Here is an 18,989-nt window from a genome sequence, read left to right on the forward strand (position 1 = left end):
CCAAAAAAAGTTGTTTAACATTAAGTAATATGGACTAACCTGAAGCCCCGTTGCGTTACGCTCATTTTTTATTTATGGAGGAATACAAAAAATCCTTTGAAAAGCTTCGATCTGGAACTAATCGTTTTGGCAAGTTATAATATTGATCTAGCTTTGTGAAGTCACGATTATTTGATATTTCAGGTGAAATTTTTAAGGGATAAGTACATATCAGATAATAAAAAAAAATGTGACATTCATACATATAAAAAAATATTTATATAACAATTTTTTATGTTAAATAAACAAAGTTTTCGTTCACTGGACCACTGTCGCAAAAATGCAACAGGTATTTTTTGGTAGTGCTCCAATGAACGCTATAAAAATAATTTATGTAAGATAAAAAAAATTGTTATTAAATATTTTTTTATACATAAAAAATTAATAAATCATATGCACTTGACATTTTTCTTTATCATTTAGAAATATTCCTACAAAATTTCATCGGGAACATCGAATAATCGTAACTTCCGCACGATTCACTCTTGGAAATTCTGAAAGTTGATATTTAAACTTAAATTGCGACGAAAGGGTCTCGAAGGGTCTCATGATTTTTTGCACAAGGTTAGATCAATATTACACCTTGCCAAAACGATTAGTTCCAGACCAAAATCTATTAAAGTATTTGTTGTATGCTTCCATAAATAAAAAATGGGCAGAAAACAGAGATTTTCGATTAGCCCACATTACTTAATGTTAACAACGTTTCACAAAAATTTTTTTGCGAAATAAGCGTTGTATCTATGACAATCTCTCCACAAATTTTCAAACAAATTCGTTGGATAGTTTCGTTTTTACAGATTTTTTGCCGCTTTTTGGCCATTTGGCAGTACTGTGCGACGCGAGGGTAAACGTTCTGATCGAAATGCGGTGATTTCGATGGACAAGAATGCAGGCGTTTAAGAATCGTAACAGGAAATGTAGTCATCGAAATGCAGGAACGATCGATCGCCGGGATCGATCGAGCAGGGCGAGGCAAGGCGAAGAAGTTTCTACTATTGCGATCGAGGGAACACGAGCTGAGTGCAGAATAGATTCGAGACACGATCGTTCGACGAGGATTTGGCAAGTAGACGCACAGGGCGACGAAAACACGGCACGATGCGGTTCGGGGAACCTATTCGAGACGGATGTCCGGCCGCTCGATGACTCACGAGCGTAACCCCACCGTCAGTTCGGCCACCCGTTCCAGCATCTCGAAAAGGGACGTCTATATAAGATAGGAATGGTACCGGGGAACGCACAGTGTAACCTCGTTCATGGAGAAAGTGTTTGGTTAAAGAGCGAAACTCCGACAACGCATCGCAGACGTTCGCCGGCAGCCGACAGTTCGTTACAGAGATCGTTCGCCCGGAGAAATTTTGATCGAGCTGAACGAGACGCGTCCGAGCTCTGAGGTGAGTTTCCCTCGCGCCTGGAAACTAGAAACGCTTTGTCCACCCCGATCTCTCGTTTTCTCGCGGTTCGTCGTCTATCGAACTTTCATTCGACTGCCTAATCAGACATTTTTTTGAATTTCTGGAACTCGCGTTTTTTCGTTCGGTTTCGCTTGATAATTGGGTAACGGGACTAGAGAGAAAGGACCGGAAGACAATTTTGTCGTCGTGGGTCGATTGTTACGCAACAACTTTCACCGGGTTCGAAAATTTTTGAAAGAACGGACGCGAAGAAAGAGCCGGGCGTGGGATGAACACAAGACGGAGGCCACGGCGAGGCCAGTTCACCAACTTTCTCCCGACATCCTCTCACTTTCGTTGGTCGCTCGATTTCTCGGTCAAACCGGGCCGGGCCTTTGCGCTCTCCGATTCGAACGACACTTTTCTTACGGATCGCGTCATCGATTTTTCTTTGCGACGTTGCTCCGGCGTCGACTATAGAAACGTTTAACGACTTGTTCGCAGGATGAAGCTGTGGGTGATTGTGGTAGTATGCTGCGCGGCAGCGACGGGTACCTTTGCGACCCAAGTGCCGATCGAACCCAGTCCTCAAGACTGGTCCTGGCAACCCTCGGGCAACCTGGAGACCGTGGATTTGGCGAGTGAATTGCAAGACGGTAGCACAGACGCGAAATTAACCGCAGAATCATCCCCGAATAAAGGATTCTTCGGCGACGATGCCAGGGAACAGAGATCGGTAAGAGATCTTTCGGATCAGCCAAAAAGGAAACGTCTTCCCGAAGGACCTCGGTGGGATAAATCATTTTTCTGTCGCAGGTGGAAGCCGTAGTCGATGAAATCCTGGTGTCCAGTCGGCAGGGTCGCAACATCGAAGGCTACGATCAGGTGTACGCCGATCCGAACGTGAAGAACGCGCTCGAAATCGGAAACGATACGGTCGCTCGATCCTACATCAGAGACAAGCTATGCACGCTGGGATTGATGAACGTGAGTAGCTCGGAACTCTATTAAATAATATAACTCATCAAAGACCTCGCCGCGTCGTTTCAACTTTGAACTGTTTACTTTACAGTGCGAGAACGTCGAGGGACGCCGACCGTATTACTCTCCCCATCGTGGGATATACCCGCAGGACATCATCTACGCGCAACCTGTGACCATAAAGCCAGTGGGCAGACCATTGCCCGCTATCCCTGTGAAAAGACCCTACGGCCCACCCAAGATACCGCCAGGTTTATCAGGGTCCAGCAGTTTCGCTTCTTCTGGCTTGACTTCAGACGTCGTTTACGGAGTCGGCGGTGGACCTGTGCCTCCTCCGTCCATCTCCCATTTCCCTGGGGGACCCGGAGGATTGATCGGGTCTTATCCGGGTGGTCCGAAGAAACCTGGACCTCCGTTCCCGTCGTTCGCAGCCTCGAAGCCGGTGTACGAAGGATCACTGGCGGGAAGCTTCGATTACGAGAGCAACGATCGGTTCATCGACAAGAAGCAGATCGCGTTGAGGCCCGGCCTCGCGGGAGCCGACATCCAGCAGCACGTCCATCATCACTATCATCACGGCGAGGGAGCCGGTCAATCCGGCGGGTTCGTCGGTAGTCCGTCGATCGGCCTGGGAACCGTCGGGTCCAGCTACGATCCGCCCGGCCAGTCGATCTACGCCGGAGGTTTCCAGGAGTCGGACGACTACAAGAAAGCGTTCAAGGTGAAAGCGCCTCCGAGCACCGGAGGGAACGGTCTCATCGGGTCCGACGGTTCCGCGTCGGCGAACAGCTACGCCGATCGGTATCCCGTCTACGAGAAACCGCCTCGAGATTTCACCTACGGGAAAACAGACGGCCAGAAGACCGGAAAATACTACGGAACCGGCAACTATGCCTCTTCGAACGCAGTTCAGGCCGGCTCGAACGACTACTCGTTCGGCTCCAGCAACGTGAACAACAACTACTACAATTACCAGAACGAGAACGAGGAGTTTGGAAACGATTTCACCGGGAACTACGGCGGCGGGGCGACGGACTGCGTGTGCGTGCCCTACGAGCAATGCCAGGCTTCCGAGCACGCCGGTCGCAAGGACGATCTCTTCCTAGCCATCGATCCGCGAAATCTGAATAAGAACATCGAAGCCGAGGGCGCCGATTCGACGACCGAGACGTCGAACCTCGAAGGAAATGGGACCGCAATCGCCGATATGCCGATTTCCAGCGAAACGTCAGAGGTCAGGACCAAGAGGGAGGCCGTCAAGGAGGAGGACCAGACCGTTGAGGGCAGGAAGAAGAACACCGGAGAAGGGGTAAGATCGCTGATGAGTTTATTTGACCGTTAGTCGTTAGTCGTTAGTCGCGACCCATTTCGACGCGGAAACGGGTGCGTTTCCGTGCCCCGATCGTCGTACTATCAATCTGGCGTACTTTCGCCCGCGTACTAGAACCGCGTCCGATCGGCAACGATCTATCTCGGAGACTGTGGATCTCTACCTGCGTGTCCGTTCGACCCCTGGTTGCAGAGACTCGATGCTAGCGATCTGGACTCGTCGAAATTAAACTTGAAGCCGACCTGGGGGATCAGTTTCGGTCTACCGCAAACCGGCGGCGGCCCGTACCCGATCAATCCTTACGCCGGCAATCCCCTGGTAAACCCGTACGGCGGTTACGGATCCGGATCGGATCAGGGCCTTAATTTGGGCCTGGTCTCCGTGAACCCTCTGCTAGCCGTGCAATTCAGCAAAGACGAGTATGGCGACAAGGTGGTCAAGCCGTTCGTAAATTTCCACGTGACGCCGAATCGGCACATCGTCCAGAAACTCGGTGATCTTCTAGCGCACAAGAAACAAGCGATCTACGGGAACTACGGGCCTGGACCCGTGTACGGGCCCGGTTACGCGTCCCACTATCATCACCCTCCGAAGCCGAGCGTGTACTACGAGAAGCCTAACTACCCCCCGAAACCGTTCTACCCGTCTCACGGTCCCGCGTACCATCACGAACCCTCCTACCCGACCGCGGACTATTCCGATTACTACCGTGAAGGCGACGATTACGATTACGACTACGACGATCGGTCGTACGCGCGATCGAACGCGAAGCAGCCGCCGTCGCTCGAAAAAGATCGATCCACCGACGGGCAGACCAAACCAGCCCCGAATAGAAGCAATTCCGGAAAGGTATCGTTCCCCGGCAGAAGAAAGCGCGAGCTAGACGCGACGCAACTGCGATTGTCTAACGGCACGCTCGAGGTAAGTATCAACGATGGAGGCTCGTCGTCGGCGAAGATCCAAAAGGTACACGCTCGTCGCGAGTCCTCGGCGAGTCTCTCTCTCCGTCGAACCCTGCCGGTTCGAGCGACTCCCGTTCCTCTATTGTCCGTAAGATACCGCGATCGTGTGTCCAGCTCGTCGTCCAACGAGATGTCTGCTTGCTTTCTCTACAGAGACAGTTCATCGCCGGCCCTCCCAGAACCTGCAGCCCTGGCTTCGTCTGCTGCCGCAGGAGACAACAGACCTCGAGACCGCGACCAGGCCAGTGCGGAACCAGGTACACCCAAGGCATCAACGGACGCATCAAGACCCCCATCAACGTCGACGGTGATGCCGAGTTTGGTGAGTCTTCCTTTTTGCCTCTGTAGAACCAACCTGCCTCCCTCCCCCCCCCCCCCGAGAACTTTAGCCGTGTCTAAGCCCGGATTGTTTTATTATCGACAGGCGAGTACCCGTGGCAAGTGGCCATCTTGAAAAAGGACCCGACGGAGAGCGTGTACGTTTGCGGTGGCACCCTGATCTCGTCCAGGCACATCCTGACTGCGGCGCATTGCGTCAAAACGTACGCTGCTCGTGACCTTCGGGCTCGTCTCGGAGAATGGGACGTGAACCACGACGTCGAGTTTTATCCTTACATCGAGAGGGACGTGGCGAACATCGTCGTGCACCCTGAATTCTACGCGGGCACCCTCTACAACGACATCGCAATCCTCAGGATAGATCACGAGGTCGACTTTGTCAAGAACCCGCACATCAGCCCTGCCTGCCTGCCGGACAAACGCGACGACTTCGCAAAGAACAGGTAGGTTTCCCGGTTGATCCTCGTTCGTTTAACACCGAACCTGCCAAGTAATTCAAATTAGCTGGTATGGACTGTCTTATTATATAATCGAACGAAGAAATCTATTTATAGGTTTAATGTTAAACCGATGCTGGAGAATTGTAATCGAAGCGGAGGGTTTGTAACAATGATCTGTTCGAACAGGTGTTGGACAACCGGTTGGGGCAAGGATGCTTTCGGAGATTTTGGAAAGTATCAGAACATCCTGAAGGAAGTGGACGTGCCCGTGGTCAGCAATCAGCTGTGCGAACACCAGATGCGCAGGACCAGGTTGGGTCCAGGGTTCAACCTGCATCCAGGATTCATCTGCGCTGGAGGAGAAGAAGGAAAGGACGCTTGCAAAGGTGACGGAGGCGGTCCTATGGTTTGCGAACGACAAGGTCGCTGGCAATTGGCAGGAATCGTGTCATGGGGAATCGGATGCGGACAGGCAGGTGTTCCAGGTGTCTACTCCCGTGTGTCCCACTACCTCGACTGGATCCAACAGATCGTGAATCGATACTAAGGAATTTTGATTCGTTGCCAGACTGCTCCCCCGAGCTATTCACTTTCGAAAATCACTCGTGTATCTTTATGTGTAATTTATAAAATGTAGAGAGTGTGTAATATACTTGTAAGAATGCGTTAGCGTAAGTCGGGAGAGATTCGATAAATTATGTAGCTCGCGTCGCAACGCGTGGTATTGTTGAGGGTGTGATTCGAAATACTTTCGGATCGTTGAGTAATGCATTTTATTTGCAATTTGTTTCGTTCTAATAAATTTAATGTAATATTGTCAACCCTGTTATTTCTTTCCCAGATAGCACAGAGACGTCCTAAAGACGTCTTTAAGACGTCCCGAATGTCCTACGGACATCTTTCGAACGTCTCCTGAATGTCTTTTGTTACAAAACGTCTTTTAGACGTCTTTCAAACGTCTTAGACACGTCTTTTAGTCGTCTTAGTGACGTTCATAAATAAATTTAAATGAATAAAGCAATATTTTATTGTTATTGTTACTATTTATTATAATATTCACAGAATCTTTATTACGAGAATACAGGAATAGTTGTAATTGATGAATCTCTATTATCTTTATTACAGGAATACAGAAATAGTAATAATTGATTTTTCGAATGTACGCTCGTTATTCTAATACTAGTAATGCGTAACACAAAGAGAGTTGATCGCGCGACAAGGACAGCAACAGCTTGCATTGTGCCACCTACTTTCGGCGTTCGTTTCATACGGCCCTTGATCTGTGGCGGTTGTAGATAATGTAGATTTCTGTATCGATTAATTTGTTTATATATAGTTGTTAACATTTATTTTGTTTTTGGTTTCCTACCAACAAAAATTATTTACATAACAAATTGCTTCAGATTAAAATAAATACAGAAAGAGGTGACGTGATCCTTTTTAAGAAAGAAGGATGCCGCTTCATCATTCCCCAACAAGAATTGAAGGGAAATCAAATCAAGATCTTATTACGGAGACGGATAAGGATTTGTTAGAAGAAGAATTACCTTCGACAAGTCAAACCAACAATTTCAGTCAAATCAATGCAACATCAATGGTTAAACTTCCACCCTTTTGGAAAGAGAATCCGATATTGTGGTTTACCCAGATTGAGGCAGCCTTCGCAATTAGCAGAATCTCCTCTGACGATACCAAATACCGGTATACTATAGTTAATTTAGATAAGACAGTTCTTCCTTTTGTTTCCGATATTTTAAACAATCCTCCAATTAAAGAAAAATATGAAACTCTTAAAACAAGAATTATTTCCTCGTTCGACGAATCAAGCGAGTCAAAATTAAGAAGATTAATTAGGGGAAATGAGATGATTAACGAAAAACCGTCAAATTTCTTACAAAAAAGAAGAAATTTGGCAGGTGGTTTGTGTAGCGAGAGTGTTCTAAAAACATTGTTTCTGGAACAACTACCAGAAAATGTTCGAGGAATTTTAGCTATTAGTGAAGTACAAGAGCTTTCCAAATTGGCTTATCGAGCTGATAAAATTGTAGAAGTAATAAAACCAAGTAACATTTGTAACATTACTTCAAAAGAAAATTATACTTCTAATTCTTCACAGGAAGAAAACAATCAGACATTAAATTCACAGATTCTGGAGTTACAAAAACAAATAGAAGTTTTAAATATTAATTTTCGAAGAAATAATTACAGAAATAGATCAAGATCTAGATTTTTAGGAGAGATAGAAGCATTTCAAAGCCAAGATTCCTTTAAATGTAAAAAAAACCCTGTTCTTGGAGTGGTAAGGATAAAAGAGATCGATCAAATGAAGGGTTAGAGGAAAACTAAGAAAGCTGTCTGGAGTACAGACGATCCATGATAGCTCAAATGTTAATTATCGTCTGACGATTGCCGACAAGACGTCAGGTATGAGATATTTAATTGATACTGGTTCTGATATTTCGTTGTTACCAAGGAAAATGTTAAAAGGAAAGTTGACAGAAACAAATCTTATACTTTTTGCTGCAAATGGTTCTGAGATTAAAACATATGGTCAAAAATTAATTACCGTAAATTTGGGATTACGCAGAAATTTTACTTGGGAATTCATTGTAGCTGATGCCGTAATGCCGATTATAGGATCAGATTTTATAGGTCATTACGATCTATTAGTAGATTTAAATGGCAAAAGGGTTTTAGATAAAGAGACGAAATTACAATCATTTGGAATCTTGAAGCGAGTACATACAATTTCAATTTCAACAATAAATAATTCCTTTAAATATGATAAATTATTACAAGAATATATTGATATTACTAAACCGGTTAGGAAAGAAATTGTTGAAAAAGATGTTTATCATTATATTGTAACAAAAGGTCAACCGATAGCGGAAAAAGCTAGACGTTTGATACCTGAAAAATTTAAAATTGCCAAAGCAGAATTCGAAGAAATGATTCGGAAAGGAGTGTGTAGGCCATCATCCAGTCAATGGGCAAGTCATTTACACATGGTTCCGAAGAAAAATGGGGAATGGCGACCGTGTGGAGATTATCGAAGATTAAATTCAATAACAATTCCGGATCGCTATCCTGTACCTCATATACAAGATTTTTCTTTTAAATTAGCAGGTGCAACAATTTTTTCAACGTTAGATCTTATTAAAGCCTATAATCAGATACCCATGGCACCCGAAGACATTCCCAAAACAGCAGTTATCACACCATTTGGATTATTTGAATTTTTAGCAATGCCATTTGGATTAAGAAATGCAACACAAACATTTCAAAGATATTTAGACAATGTATTAAGAGGTTTGAATTTTTGTCATGGTTATATTGATGATATAATTATTGCGTCAAAAAACGAAGAAGAACATAAACAACATTTAAAGATAGTTTTTGAACGATTACGAAAATTCAAATTGTCAATAAATGTGAATAAAGAGATATTTAATTAATACAGAAGGTATGAGATCTACCGAGGAAAAAGTTCAAGCATTAAAAGATTTTCCAATTCCAAAAGATAGGACAGAATTACGAAGATTTTTAGGAATAGTAAACTTTTATCGTCGTTTTATTCCTATGGCAGCAAAAATTCAAGCTCCTTTACATTCGTTACTTATTGGTGCAAAAAAGAAGGATAAAAGGTTAATTGAATGGACAGAAGAACAAAAAGTTGCTTTTAATAAAACGAAAGAACAATTAATCAATGCTATATTATTGGTACATCCAGTAGCAAACGCACGTTTAGCGCTAACTACAGATGCATCGGATACAGCAATGGGAGCTGTTTTAGAACAATACGTTGGTAAAAGCTGGCAACCATTAGCATTCTATTCAAAAAAATTTACGGAAACTCAACAAAAATACAGTACTTATGATCGAGAGCTTTTGGCGATATATTCTGCAATTAAATTTTTCCGATTTATGGTAGAAGGACGAGATTTAGTTGTGAAAACGGATCATAAACCATTGGTTTTTGCATTTAAACAGAAATCAGTTAAAGCTTCTCCTCGACAACTTCGACGTTTAGATTTTATAGGTCGATTCACTACTGAATTAAGTTATGTTAAAGGGGACGAAAATGTAATTGCAGATGCCTTCTCAAGAGTTGAAGCAATTGAAATGCCTATTGTTGTAACCACAGAAGAATTAGCGGAAGCACAACAGGCGGATGAAGAATTAAAAAAGATAATTTCAGAAGGAAATTCGGCATTACAATTACAAAAATTGAGAGTTGGTAATACAAATCTTGTATTATATTGCAACATTTTAGAAGATAATATTCGACCTTCTGTTCCGAAAATTCTAAGGATACGAATTTTAAAAATTGTACATAATTTATCACATCCTGGTAGTAGAGCTATGAAAAAGACATTGTCTCAAAGATTTGTCTGGCCGAATATGGCAAAAGATGCTGCAGAATGGGTGAGAACTTGTTTACCTTGTCAAAAGAGTAAAATTCATCGTCATCAGAAAAATTTGCCTACATATACCAGTGCCTAAAGAAAGATTTAATCATGTACATATAGATCTTATTGGGCCACTTCCGACTGTTAACGGATATCGTTATTGTTTAACTATGATTGATCGATTTTCACGTTGGCCTGAAGCAATACCAATTAAGGAAATTTCAGCAGATACAATAGCGAATACATTTTTCAATACATGGATTTCAAGATTTGGTACACCGTTGTCTGTAACCACAGATAGAGGAAGTCAATTTGAATCACTTTTCAATGCACTATCAAAGATGGTTGGATTCAAGAAGATAAGAACAACTTCTTACCATTCTGCTTCAAATGGGATTGTAGAAAGATGGCATCGGTCACTGAAAACAGCGATTTATTGTCATGAAAAAGAAGATTGGACGAAGATTATACCGATTGTTCTATTAGGATTAAGAACAGTATATAAAGAAAATTTAGGCTCATCAGCTGCAGAGACGTTATATGGACAAACTTTAAGATTACCCGGCGAATTCTTTTTGGAAGAAGTGATTCCGGTTGATCAAAGAATTTTTTTACAAGAATTGAGAGAACGCATGAAATTGCTCAAGCCACATCAGACGATACATAATATTTAAAAAAAGGTATTTATACATAAGAATTTAAATTGTTGTACACATGTGTTTTTGAGAATAGATGCAGTCAAACCACCTCTAACACCACCGTACGAGGGTCCATTCGAGGTAATTGCAAGACCATCAGAGAAGGTTTTCACAATTAAAATTAATGGACAGCCGATCAATGTCAGTACTGAAAGATTGAAACCTGCCTACTTTGAAAATTCAGAACAAGATGAAAATTTAGAAGAAATTGTGGATACTTCTTCATTTTCCAATAAAGGACAACTTAAAACTTATCCTGGACCAAAAGAAAAAAAGAAAACAAGATTTGTAGAGTTCAATATTTAGAAAATATTGTCAAAACTCGGAGGGGAGTAATGTGGCGGTTGTAGATAATGTAGATTTCTGTATCGATTAATTTGTTTATATATAGTTGTTAACATTTATTTTGTTTTTGGTTTCCTACCAACAAAAATTATTTACATAACAAAGTGCTTCCGATTAAAATAAATACTGAAAGAGATAACACGTCTTTTATTTGGAGAAATATATTACACTCCTACAGATCGTCGACTAGTGGCGTCATCCGTGGCAATTCATAAAAGCAGATAAACACGCGTCGATATCGATTGTCTTTCGCTTTCAGCGTTTCGTCATGGATGGCGCCACCGACGAGATATATATAAAGACTGCCATCCCGATTAGCAATTTATGCTTTTATGTTCTTAATCAGAACAATATTGTTAATACGAATGAGTTTTAGAGCTTATCCCGATGAAAATGAGTCCAAACACGACATCATTTGGACTGTCTTTAATGAAATTGTCATTTTTATCGTAACATTACGTATCAATGAAACTTGTTCGATTACACTCGAATTTAACCACATTTCCATCAGAAAAATCCCCTCCATTCGCTCGTCACAATTTTATGAGGATATATTGATAAATCTAAAAGTTTAAACTTTCATTCGTGCGCGATTCTCCATCCGCTTACATTGTATGTTGTTTGTCGCCGATGGGTCTTTGAATCTCGGCGGTCGGTAAAAGTAATTCGAAGATTTATTAGAAGCCTTCGAATAGAAAATACAGATAAAAGATGAAAAAATTATTCGAAGTTTGAATAAATCCGTTTCGAATAAAAAAAATTATCTTTTTTCGTCGGATAAATTCTCGTCGAATAAAATTATTTATTCGATACTCGTCGAATAAAGATACTTTTTTTATTCGAACCTTCGAATAAGGGAATAAAAATTTTTTTATCTTTTATTGGTTATTCGAAATTTTTATTTAGATAAATATTTTGCCCAACTCTGGTCGGAGAATATAACATTTGATAATCGATATGGGTCCGTGATGATTCACCTTCTCACCCTGTTCTCACCGATGAGAATTTCCTTAGTGGTCTTCTGCACCGACGAAATACCGTCGTTGGCCTTCTGTTTCTTACTCCAGCCAAAATCTATCCTAGAGGGCGGTAGAAGACCACCGCATTTTTCGAGCGTCACATTCTCCCGTAAGGCTGGCAGTCTTTATATATGTATATCTCGTCGGTGGCCTTTGTAAATATCTCATCGGTGGTTCTGTTCCATGCTAACAATGAGTAGGAGGCAGAACTGTATCAGAAACGCCGAAACCCCGGGCGTGAAGACTCTCTGCTAATATCTAGGAAATTAATTGCTTAACATTGATGTTCTTAGTCGCTAATTGTTTTCTTAAGATTAGGTAATATTTATTAGAGAAATGGATGACGAAGCTGAAACGTATAAATTATGGCGAATAAGAAAAACAGTGATGCAGCTATGTCACGATCGAGGTTATCTCGTTACTCAGGATGAGTTGGATCAAACATTGGAGCAATTTAAGGAACAGTTTGGTGATAAACCAAGCGAAAAAAGACCGGCACGCAGTGATTTAATTGTACTAGTAGCTCACAATGATGATCCCACAGATCAGCTCTTTGTATTTTTTCCCGATGAGCCCAAGATTGGAATCAGAACAATTAAAACTTATTGTCAGCGAATGCAAGAAGAGAAAATTCACAGGTAACGTAGTAATTACTTTCTAAAACAAAGGGATCATTATTTCTGAAATATTAATTTCGTATGTACAATATTTGATGCAATTGTTTGTCACAATAGGGCTATTATTGTTGTTCAACAAGGCATGACACCATCCGCAAAACAATCTTTGGTAGACATGGCTCCAAAGTATATATTGGAACAATTCTTAGAATCCGAGTTACTCATTAACATCACAGAACACGAATTAGTACCTGAACACATCGTACTTACACCGGATGAAAAGGAAGAACTACTTACCAGGTATAAGTTGAAAGAGAATCAGTTGATGCGTATACAAGCCGGTGATCCTGTTGCTCGTTATTTTGGCTTAAAACGTGGACAAGTTGTAAAAATTATCAGGCCATCCGAAACTGCTGGAAGATACATCTCTTATAGACTTGTATGTTAAATAAACATTTTTGTACGTAACAACTATGTTAAACATATGTATTACCTCAAAATGAAAGTACCAACGTATCGTTTAATTTTCATAAGTAATGATATATGATAAAAAAAAGTGTATAAAATATATTGACAGTTATTTTGTAAATTGACAAATGAACAGCTGTATTTATGGATACCTATTTATAAGAACACAAATGCTTTTGTTTGATACACAGTAAATAGTTTGTACTTTGATATCAGAATTAATAGAATCAGAATTAGCAGGTGAAACTTTGTTCAAACATGTAACTTTATTACATTCGATTATTATACAATTATTGGTCCAGATACATAATGGTATACCGTTGTCTCGAGACAACTCAATTCCAAATTGGTTGAAGCAGTTTTACACAGATTGTGAGGAAACATTGCTTATAGTGAGTGAACGTGTACCATGCTTCCATATTTTGCGTTAACAATCAATATAAAATATTTAAAAAACGAGAGAGTGCAAAACATATCCAATAGCTAATATCTAATGAGGACTCATTAAAATGAAACTAATGGAAAAAGTATACACTCTGAGCGTAAATATGCTTGTCAATACTATGTAATCATCGGATGTGAGATGCAAGCGGATCTACATATTTTGAAGTCGTTTAAAGTCTAAGCTAAAGATTTCCCAAAGTTTTGTGAAATGTCTATTCTAATTACAAAGATAGAATGAAACTCCTAACAATTTGAATGGTTTTTAAAATCTAATCAAACGATCGCCACTGTTTCAGGATCATTTCAATTTATTGTAATTTTTCTCCCGATTTGATCAGGATAACGCTTGCGTCAATAGGAACTATATAAAATACTATAAATTATTTCGGAAAGTATCGACAATATAAAGGGAATTATTAAATAACTATGTATATATGTATACTTTTTAATCTCTTATTCGTAAACGTTCTTCGCTGTGGTATTGGATTCAATATTGAAACCAAATGGTTTTGTATTTTGTAATTATTGCAGTCTTTGAATTAAAAAGAACTTATTATTATTTTAGAATAATTGCCACTTTTGTCTTTTTACTTATTTTATGTAAATCTATTGCATGCACAAGTACCATCTTTCAATTACTATATATAATGTTCTTGTAACACAGTTGTAGAAGTTACAATTTTTACCACTTGTTACATAACAAGTATCAAAAAGTATCGTGGATTATGGGCGTAAGTAAACAAATCATGCAAGTGTAATTAATATAATATATTGTTATCAATAAAATGTAACATAACGAATAATAATAATAATAATAATAATAATAATTACAAAATAGGGCTACGTATTTTCACTGTTTACACGAAGATAAAAAAGTAAGATGTGCCGAAATAATCTGTTAGAAAGAAAGTATTTAAAAAATATACACGAACTTCTGTTCTTTGAAAAATTACATGTTTCACGTTATACAGACAAGTCTATTTCGCATGGCCGATTTTTGGAATTATATTTTGTTTTGGCATGTGTCGAAAAATGCATTACGGAACACAAATTCATCTCGATTCTAAGCTTTCCTTGGGTCGCTAATTTATTTCTAACGCGTTACAAAGAATAAATCAGTCGCTCGTTGTCGTCGAGTCCCATTAATATATCATGTATGTGTATAACACGTACCATGTTCATGTAAATTTGGAATTTTTTCGTATGTTTATCAATGTCGTAAAATCTCTAAAAAGAAAAATCACCATAACATTTCAAGAAAAAAGAGTTTCGTTTCATAGGACAGTTGGTGGTAATCAGAAAAATAAAATTCTCCGATCGAGAAAAATTTGAACCATGAGAAGGCGTTACAGGAATTGCAAATGTATCTTCGCTAATACTTTAAAAAAAGATTTCCTTTGAATCTTGTCTGAACGATTATCCAACGTACAGTCTGAAAGTACAAGTCTATATTATATGATACACAGCAAGTATATCTGATACATCGGCATCAGATTTGTCTCAATCGTTTCGAGGAATATTACCTTCCTCTTCTTACTTGTAAAAATATCCACAACATAGAGGCATAGTGTGCATTTTATGCCAAAAGGCGACGCGTTTTAATGCTATATCTATATAAAGTTCTTGTATCTCGCGTACTAGGCTCTTTATCACGAAGGTCACCCGTTCTTCGAACAGCGAATTCTCGTATATCGAAAAATACAATGTTTACGCCAGCGTTAAATCCGACTTCCGAAACAATATGTATTTTTCGTTTAATATGGCCGATACTCCTTGTTAACCGATGTACACACAAGGTCGATATTGTACCTTCGCGTTTGAACACTCCATTAATGGACTACCAAGAAATAGGAAACACCACTCCACGATTCGTTTGTCACACGTAAATGTTATGAATGTATTTTCAGATCTACTCTCTACTCGATTACTTGTGAAACTGAAATATGAGATGCTTACGGGGATGTCTATGTTACACGCATTATGACTATTAATAAATTCGAGTAGTAATATCAGTCTCAGTGAAAAGTTCTCCCGCCGCGCCGCGCCGATTCGTTTCGATCGCGAACCTAACAAACAAACAAACAAACTTACTACCTTGTCGTCGTCTGCTACATAATCAAACTCTACGTCTGTCCATCTGTGTGTTACTACAGTAGGAGAAGCTTTTTCAATGGGACCGATAAAGAGTACTAATGGTGTATCAAGCCAAGCTAAAAACTCGACATCTAGACCACCAATGAATCCTGGTAGCCCATTCCATAGGCGGAGTTTGCAAATTCTTCTTGATCAATTCTGCTCCAACTCTGATCCTGTATGTAGTAGTGGTGGGACATGGCGGCCGATGCTTTTGGCCTCTGTGCGCGTGACATCAAGTCTACAATCAACAATCATTTTATTCTTATATTTATGGCAAATCAAATGACAAGTTCAAGATACGTACTTAGTTGTAACAAGATACGTATTAAGTTGTACTTACCTAGGAGTGATAAGGAGTGACATACGTAGATGGGAAGAGACCCCGTCTATTGCCAATTTCTCCGTGCCACCAATGTTGATCCGTACGGTCGGTTACAGTAATTACATCGCCTCGTTTAAACTCGAGTTCACCAGGTTCTTGTGGCATGAAATCATATAACGCTTGTACTAGACACTGAAACGAAATACGGTGACATGACAAAATGAAATAGTCCTTCTATATCATATATATTTAATTAGCTTATATGTATAATTACTTCTTCTGGAACCATGTCTCGTAGTTTCACATCCTGCGAGCGAGACACGGACGCCGTACGGTGATATTCTACTAATTCGTTAAGACTGTTAAATTTGACCACCCACAAGAAGAACTTTCCTTGGGCATCCCTTAATACCTTGAAGTGTTGGACACCGTCTGAACATCTGAAGAAAACCATTGAATAATTATTACTCAACCAAAACATTTGGTGTTTATGTAAACACCTGTTGTAGTTCCTTTTAAAAGCATTTTACTAACTTAACAGACAAAGAGAAATCACCAGGCGAACTTTCACTAATTCTAATAAGAAAAGCGCCTTCTTGTTTGTTCATTAATAGTCTCTCTGCATCCGCTCTGGTTATCCTTCCATAATACCAGCTGTAAAAGATAAATGAAACATGAGCAAACAATGAAACGTGCTGAAAAATTTGACAGCAATTTACAATCAATTAATAAGAAAAAATGTATGGGACACCCACTCGTGGTTTTTCATTTCTATGTAGTTACTTGGAATGAGTCCTTCTCTGGAATCTAGTTCAGCTCTGTACCAGTTCATGTCATCCTCCATATTTAGAATCTGCAAGAATAACATAGCTGTTATGTTATGCGTATTGCAGTAACAATGTTATGTATTAAATCTCTCAGGTCTAGCAAGTATATTGCTCTAATACAAAGACAAACAAAGTATTATTATATTGTGCAGAATTTTATTGAAGAAGCTTATTGTAGTAAATAGTTATCTAGAAAAGTCTGAGTCTTTCTACTAGAAAATGTTTCGTTCCACCAATATACTTCTAAATAATCATACATCAAAAAATTCAACCGTAGAAACATTAAAAGCAATGACTCTGGAAGATTTTACAAGATACACATCTTCCAATGGTACAACGCTATAATTTCCCAGCGAATCTTTTGAAAAAGGAGCAATCTGTGCAACACGGCATGCTGAAATTATTTGAATCGCACGGATTGATATTACATGATTTTTTCACGAACCGCAGAAGGAAGCGGAAAAGGAAAGAAAATTGTTATCTCGGCAATAATTCGAATGTAATTGTTTGACACGCGTTTCGAGCGGAGAAACAGTCGACGAGTAAAAATCAACAAGTCACGAGCAACAAACTCGCCAAACAATTCGAAGCACGGAGAAAAAAAAATGAACGGGGGTGAGCATCGTTTTCCGTAGAACGCTACGCATTGTCACGAATATCCTGAAGCGACACGCGACATCCGTTTGCGCGATAGCAGTTCGGAAAGTTCAGGATTGGTGTGCACCATGTGCCGAAAACTAGCAACGGTACACCGTTCTCCCCGAATTTTCCGTTTTCGGAGCGTACCGATACGGCATAGGATCTCGAGTATAGATCGTACAAACCTTGAGGATCTGGCTCCTTCGAAAACTAAGCTCATCCTCGGCGGTAGCCGTAAAATCATGCTTTGCTATCGCCTCCATTCTGTTTCCTCGTCCCACGAGAATAAGAACGACAGAGAGGGAAAGAGAGGGAGAGAGAGAGAGAGAGAGAGAGAGAAAGAGAGAGGCAATATTATATATCCAATGGTCGAAGGCAGCGCTAAAACTAGCCGCCTTTGTTTGTCAGTGGGAAAAAGTAATGACAGATACTGGCTGTTATTAGTTTCGTAGTTTCGTACGGAGGTAGGTATTTCTATACTATGAGTCAAAGACACGTAGGTGGTCACGACAACGGAACGGAACGCGCGACACACACGAGCGAGCTAGCGAGCGAACGAACGAACGTACGAACGAACGAACGACCACTTGTGCTTTTCTCTGTTGCCTGCGCTGCCTGCGATTATCTGAATCAGTCCTTCGTCAGTCCGCCTGGATCAATGGCACATTGGCACGAACATATTAGGCGCAACACGACTGCTGCTCGCGGAACGGCCCGTTTAGCGGTTCGAGTCACTTTTCAGGGAAGGTGAACTGTCAAAAGCAAAGGTAGGATCACGCGCTCGCACGGCTGTCCATCGCTCGTCTTATCAGACATTACACTCTCGACTCTCCCACTGATCTCGGGTCTCCGTGTTTCGGTCCACCGATGCGCACTGGCCCACTGCGCCGACAAGCCCACCTCGACGTCCGGATTCGCCTCTAGACCAAATTGAAATGCGCTCGAGGCATTCGATGCCGATGCCGATACCGATACATATACCGATCGAACCACTATCGGATTCCAGTGAAACCAATCGTCGCACAACTGACGCGGGCTTTTCCCAGCCACGGGGACAGAGAACGCGATTCTCTACCAGACGAAATCTCCAGCGTACTATTTTTCTGTGGCGCAGGCGCGCGCATGCGTGCTCTACGTGTGCTGCGTCGACTGCTCTGCCACCATTTTGTACTTTATAATATCACCCGTATGCGTGTACAACATACAATCAATGTTGCGACTTTTCAAAGCTGTGAAGTTTTAAATAGATTTATACGCTACGGAAACCTCGTTTTCTATCTTTATCGTTCCGATATCTACCGTTTGTGTACTAAGCGTCGTGTACGGCTCACTACCGTACAGTTCGATCGAAATCAAATGCTCCGAAATTGTAAATCGATAAATCGATTCGACAAGCTTTCAATTGGTCGAGTGAGCTTCCGCTCGCTACGTATTTTCCGGTTCACTCAACTTTTTAATCGAATAATTTCCCGTTTACTTATTTCCTGCGACATATATTTCGTTTTAAAAATTCCATCGATGGGACGAAATCAAAGACCAGAGGTAATAATATGGTACTGCGCATTTTCCGCTTTCCG

General features: G+C 40.8%; 3 protein-coding genes across 3 annotated transcripts; 2 read left to right on the top strand and 1 right to left on the bottom strand.

Moving 5' to 3' along the window:
• The first annotated feature begins 1,941 nt into the window (after positions 1 to 1,941).
• Positions 1,942 to 6,035, top strand: LOC143365245 (uncharacterized). Its single transcript, XM_076805682.1, has 7 exons — positions 1,942 to 2,172; positions 2,253 to 2,423; positions 2,509 to 3,726; positions 3,940 to 4,668; positions 4,863 to 5,031; positions 5,134 to 5,491; positions 5,675 to 6,035. The coding sequence occupies exons 1-7, from the start codon at positions 1,942 to 1,944 to the stop codon at positions 6,033 to 6,035; spliced, it is 3,237 nt and encodes a 1,078-aa protein (XP_076661797.1).
• A 6,108-nt stretch (positions 6,036 to 12,143) lies between these two features.
• On the top strand, positions 12,144 to 13,117 carry Rpb5 (DNA-directed RNA polymerases I, II, and III subunit Rpb5). The gene is made up of 2 exons (XM_076806520.1): positions 12,144 to 12,597; positions 12,694 to 13,117. Exons 1-2 carry the CDS (start codon positions 12,296 to 12,298, stop codon positions 13,022 to 13,024), a joined length of 633 nt encoding a protein of 210 aa, XP_076662635.1. The 5' UTR covers positions 12,144 to 12,295; the 3' UTR covers positions 13,025 to 13,117.
• A 1,124-nt stretch (positions 13,118 to 14,241) lies between these two features.
• On the bottom strand, positions 14,242 to 18,536 carry Drk (growth factor receptor-bound protein 2 drk). The gene is made up of 6 exons (XM_076806507.1): positions 17,598 to 18,536; positions 16,702 to 16,799; positions 16,481 to 16,600; positions 16,221 to 16,386; positions 15,965 to 16,138; positions 14,242 to 15,862 (listed from the first exon to the last, which is right to left on the bottom strand). The coding sequence occupies exons 1-5, from the start codon at positions 17,673 to 17,675 to the stop codon at positions 15,965 to 15,967; spliced, it is 636 nt and encodes a 211-aa protein (XP_076662622.1). The 5' UTR covers positions 17,676 to 18,536; the 3' UTR covers positions 14,242 to 15,862.
• Between the last annotated feature and the right edge of the window lie 453 nt (positions 18,537 to 18,989).

This window comes from Halictus rubicundus, chromosome 1, assembly GCF_050948215.1.
Source record: "Halictus rubicundus isolate RS-2024b chromosome 1, iyHalRubi1_principal, whole genome shotgun sequence".
Classification (NCBI taxonomy): domain Eukaryota; kingdom Metazoa; phylum Arthropoda; class Insecta; order Hymenoptera; family Halictidae; genus Halictus; species Halictus rubicundus.

Bases quoted from the DNA above. Each gene is read 5' to 3' on its own strand.
- LOC143365245 (XM_076805682.1), top strand. From the start codon at position 1,942: ATGAAGCTGTGGGTGATTGTGGTAGTATGCTGCGCGGCAGCGACGGGT. The intron at 4,669-4,862 runs GTAAGTATCAAC...CTTTCTCTACAG, and splicing joins TGTCTAACGGCACGCTCGAG to AGACAGTTCATCGCCGGCCC. The intron at 5,032-5,133 runs GTGAGTCTTCCT...TATTATCGACAG, and splicing joins CGACGGTGATGCCGAGTTTG to GCGAGTACCCGTGGCAAGTG.
- Drk (XM_076806507.1), bottom strand. From the start codon at position 17,675: ATGGAGGCGATAGCAAAGCATGATTTTACGGCTACCGCCGAGGATGAG. The intron at 16,800-17,597 runs GTTTGTACGATC...TTATTCTTGCAG, and splicing joins GAAGGAGCCAGATCCTCAAG to ATTCTAAATATGGAGGATGA. The intron at 16,601-16,701 runs GTGGGTGTCCCA...TATCTTTTACAG, and splicing joins ATAGAAATGAAAAACCACGA to CTGGTATTATGGAAGGATAA.
- Rpb5 (XM_076806520.1), top strand. From the start codon at position 12,296: ATGGATGACGAAGCTGAAACGTATAAATTATGGCGAATAAGAAAAACA. The intron at 12,598-12,693 runs GTAACGTAGTAA...TTGTCACAATAG, and splicing joins CAAGAAGAGAAAATTCACAG to GGCTATTATTGTTGTTCAAC.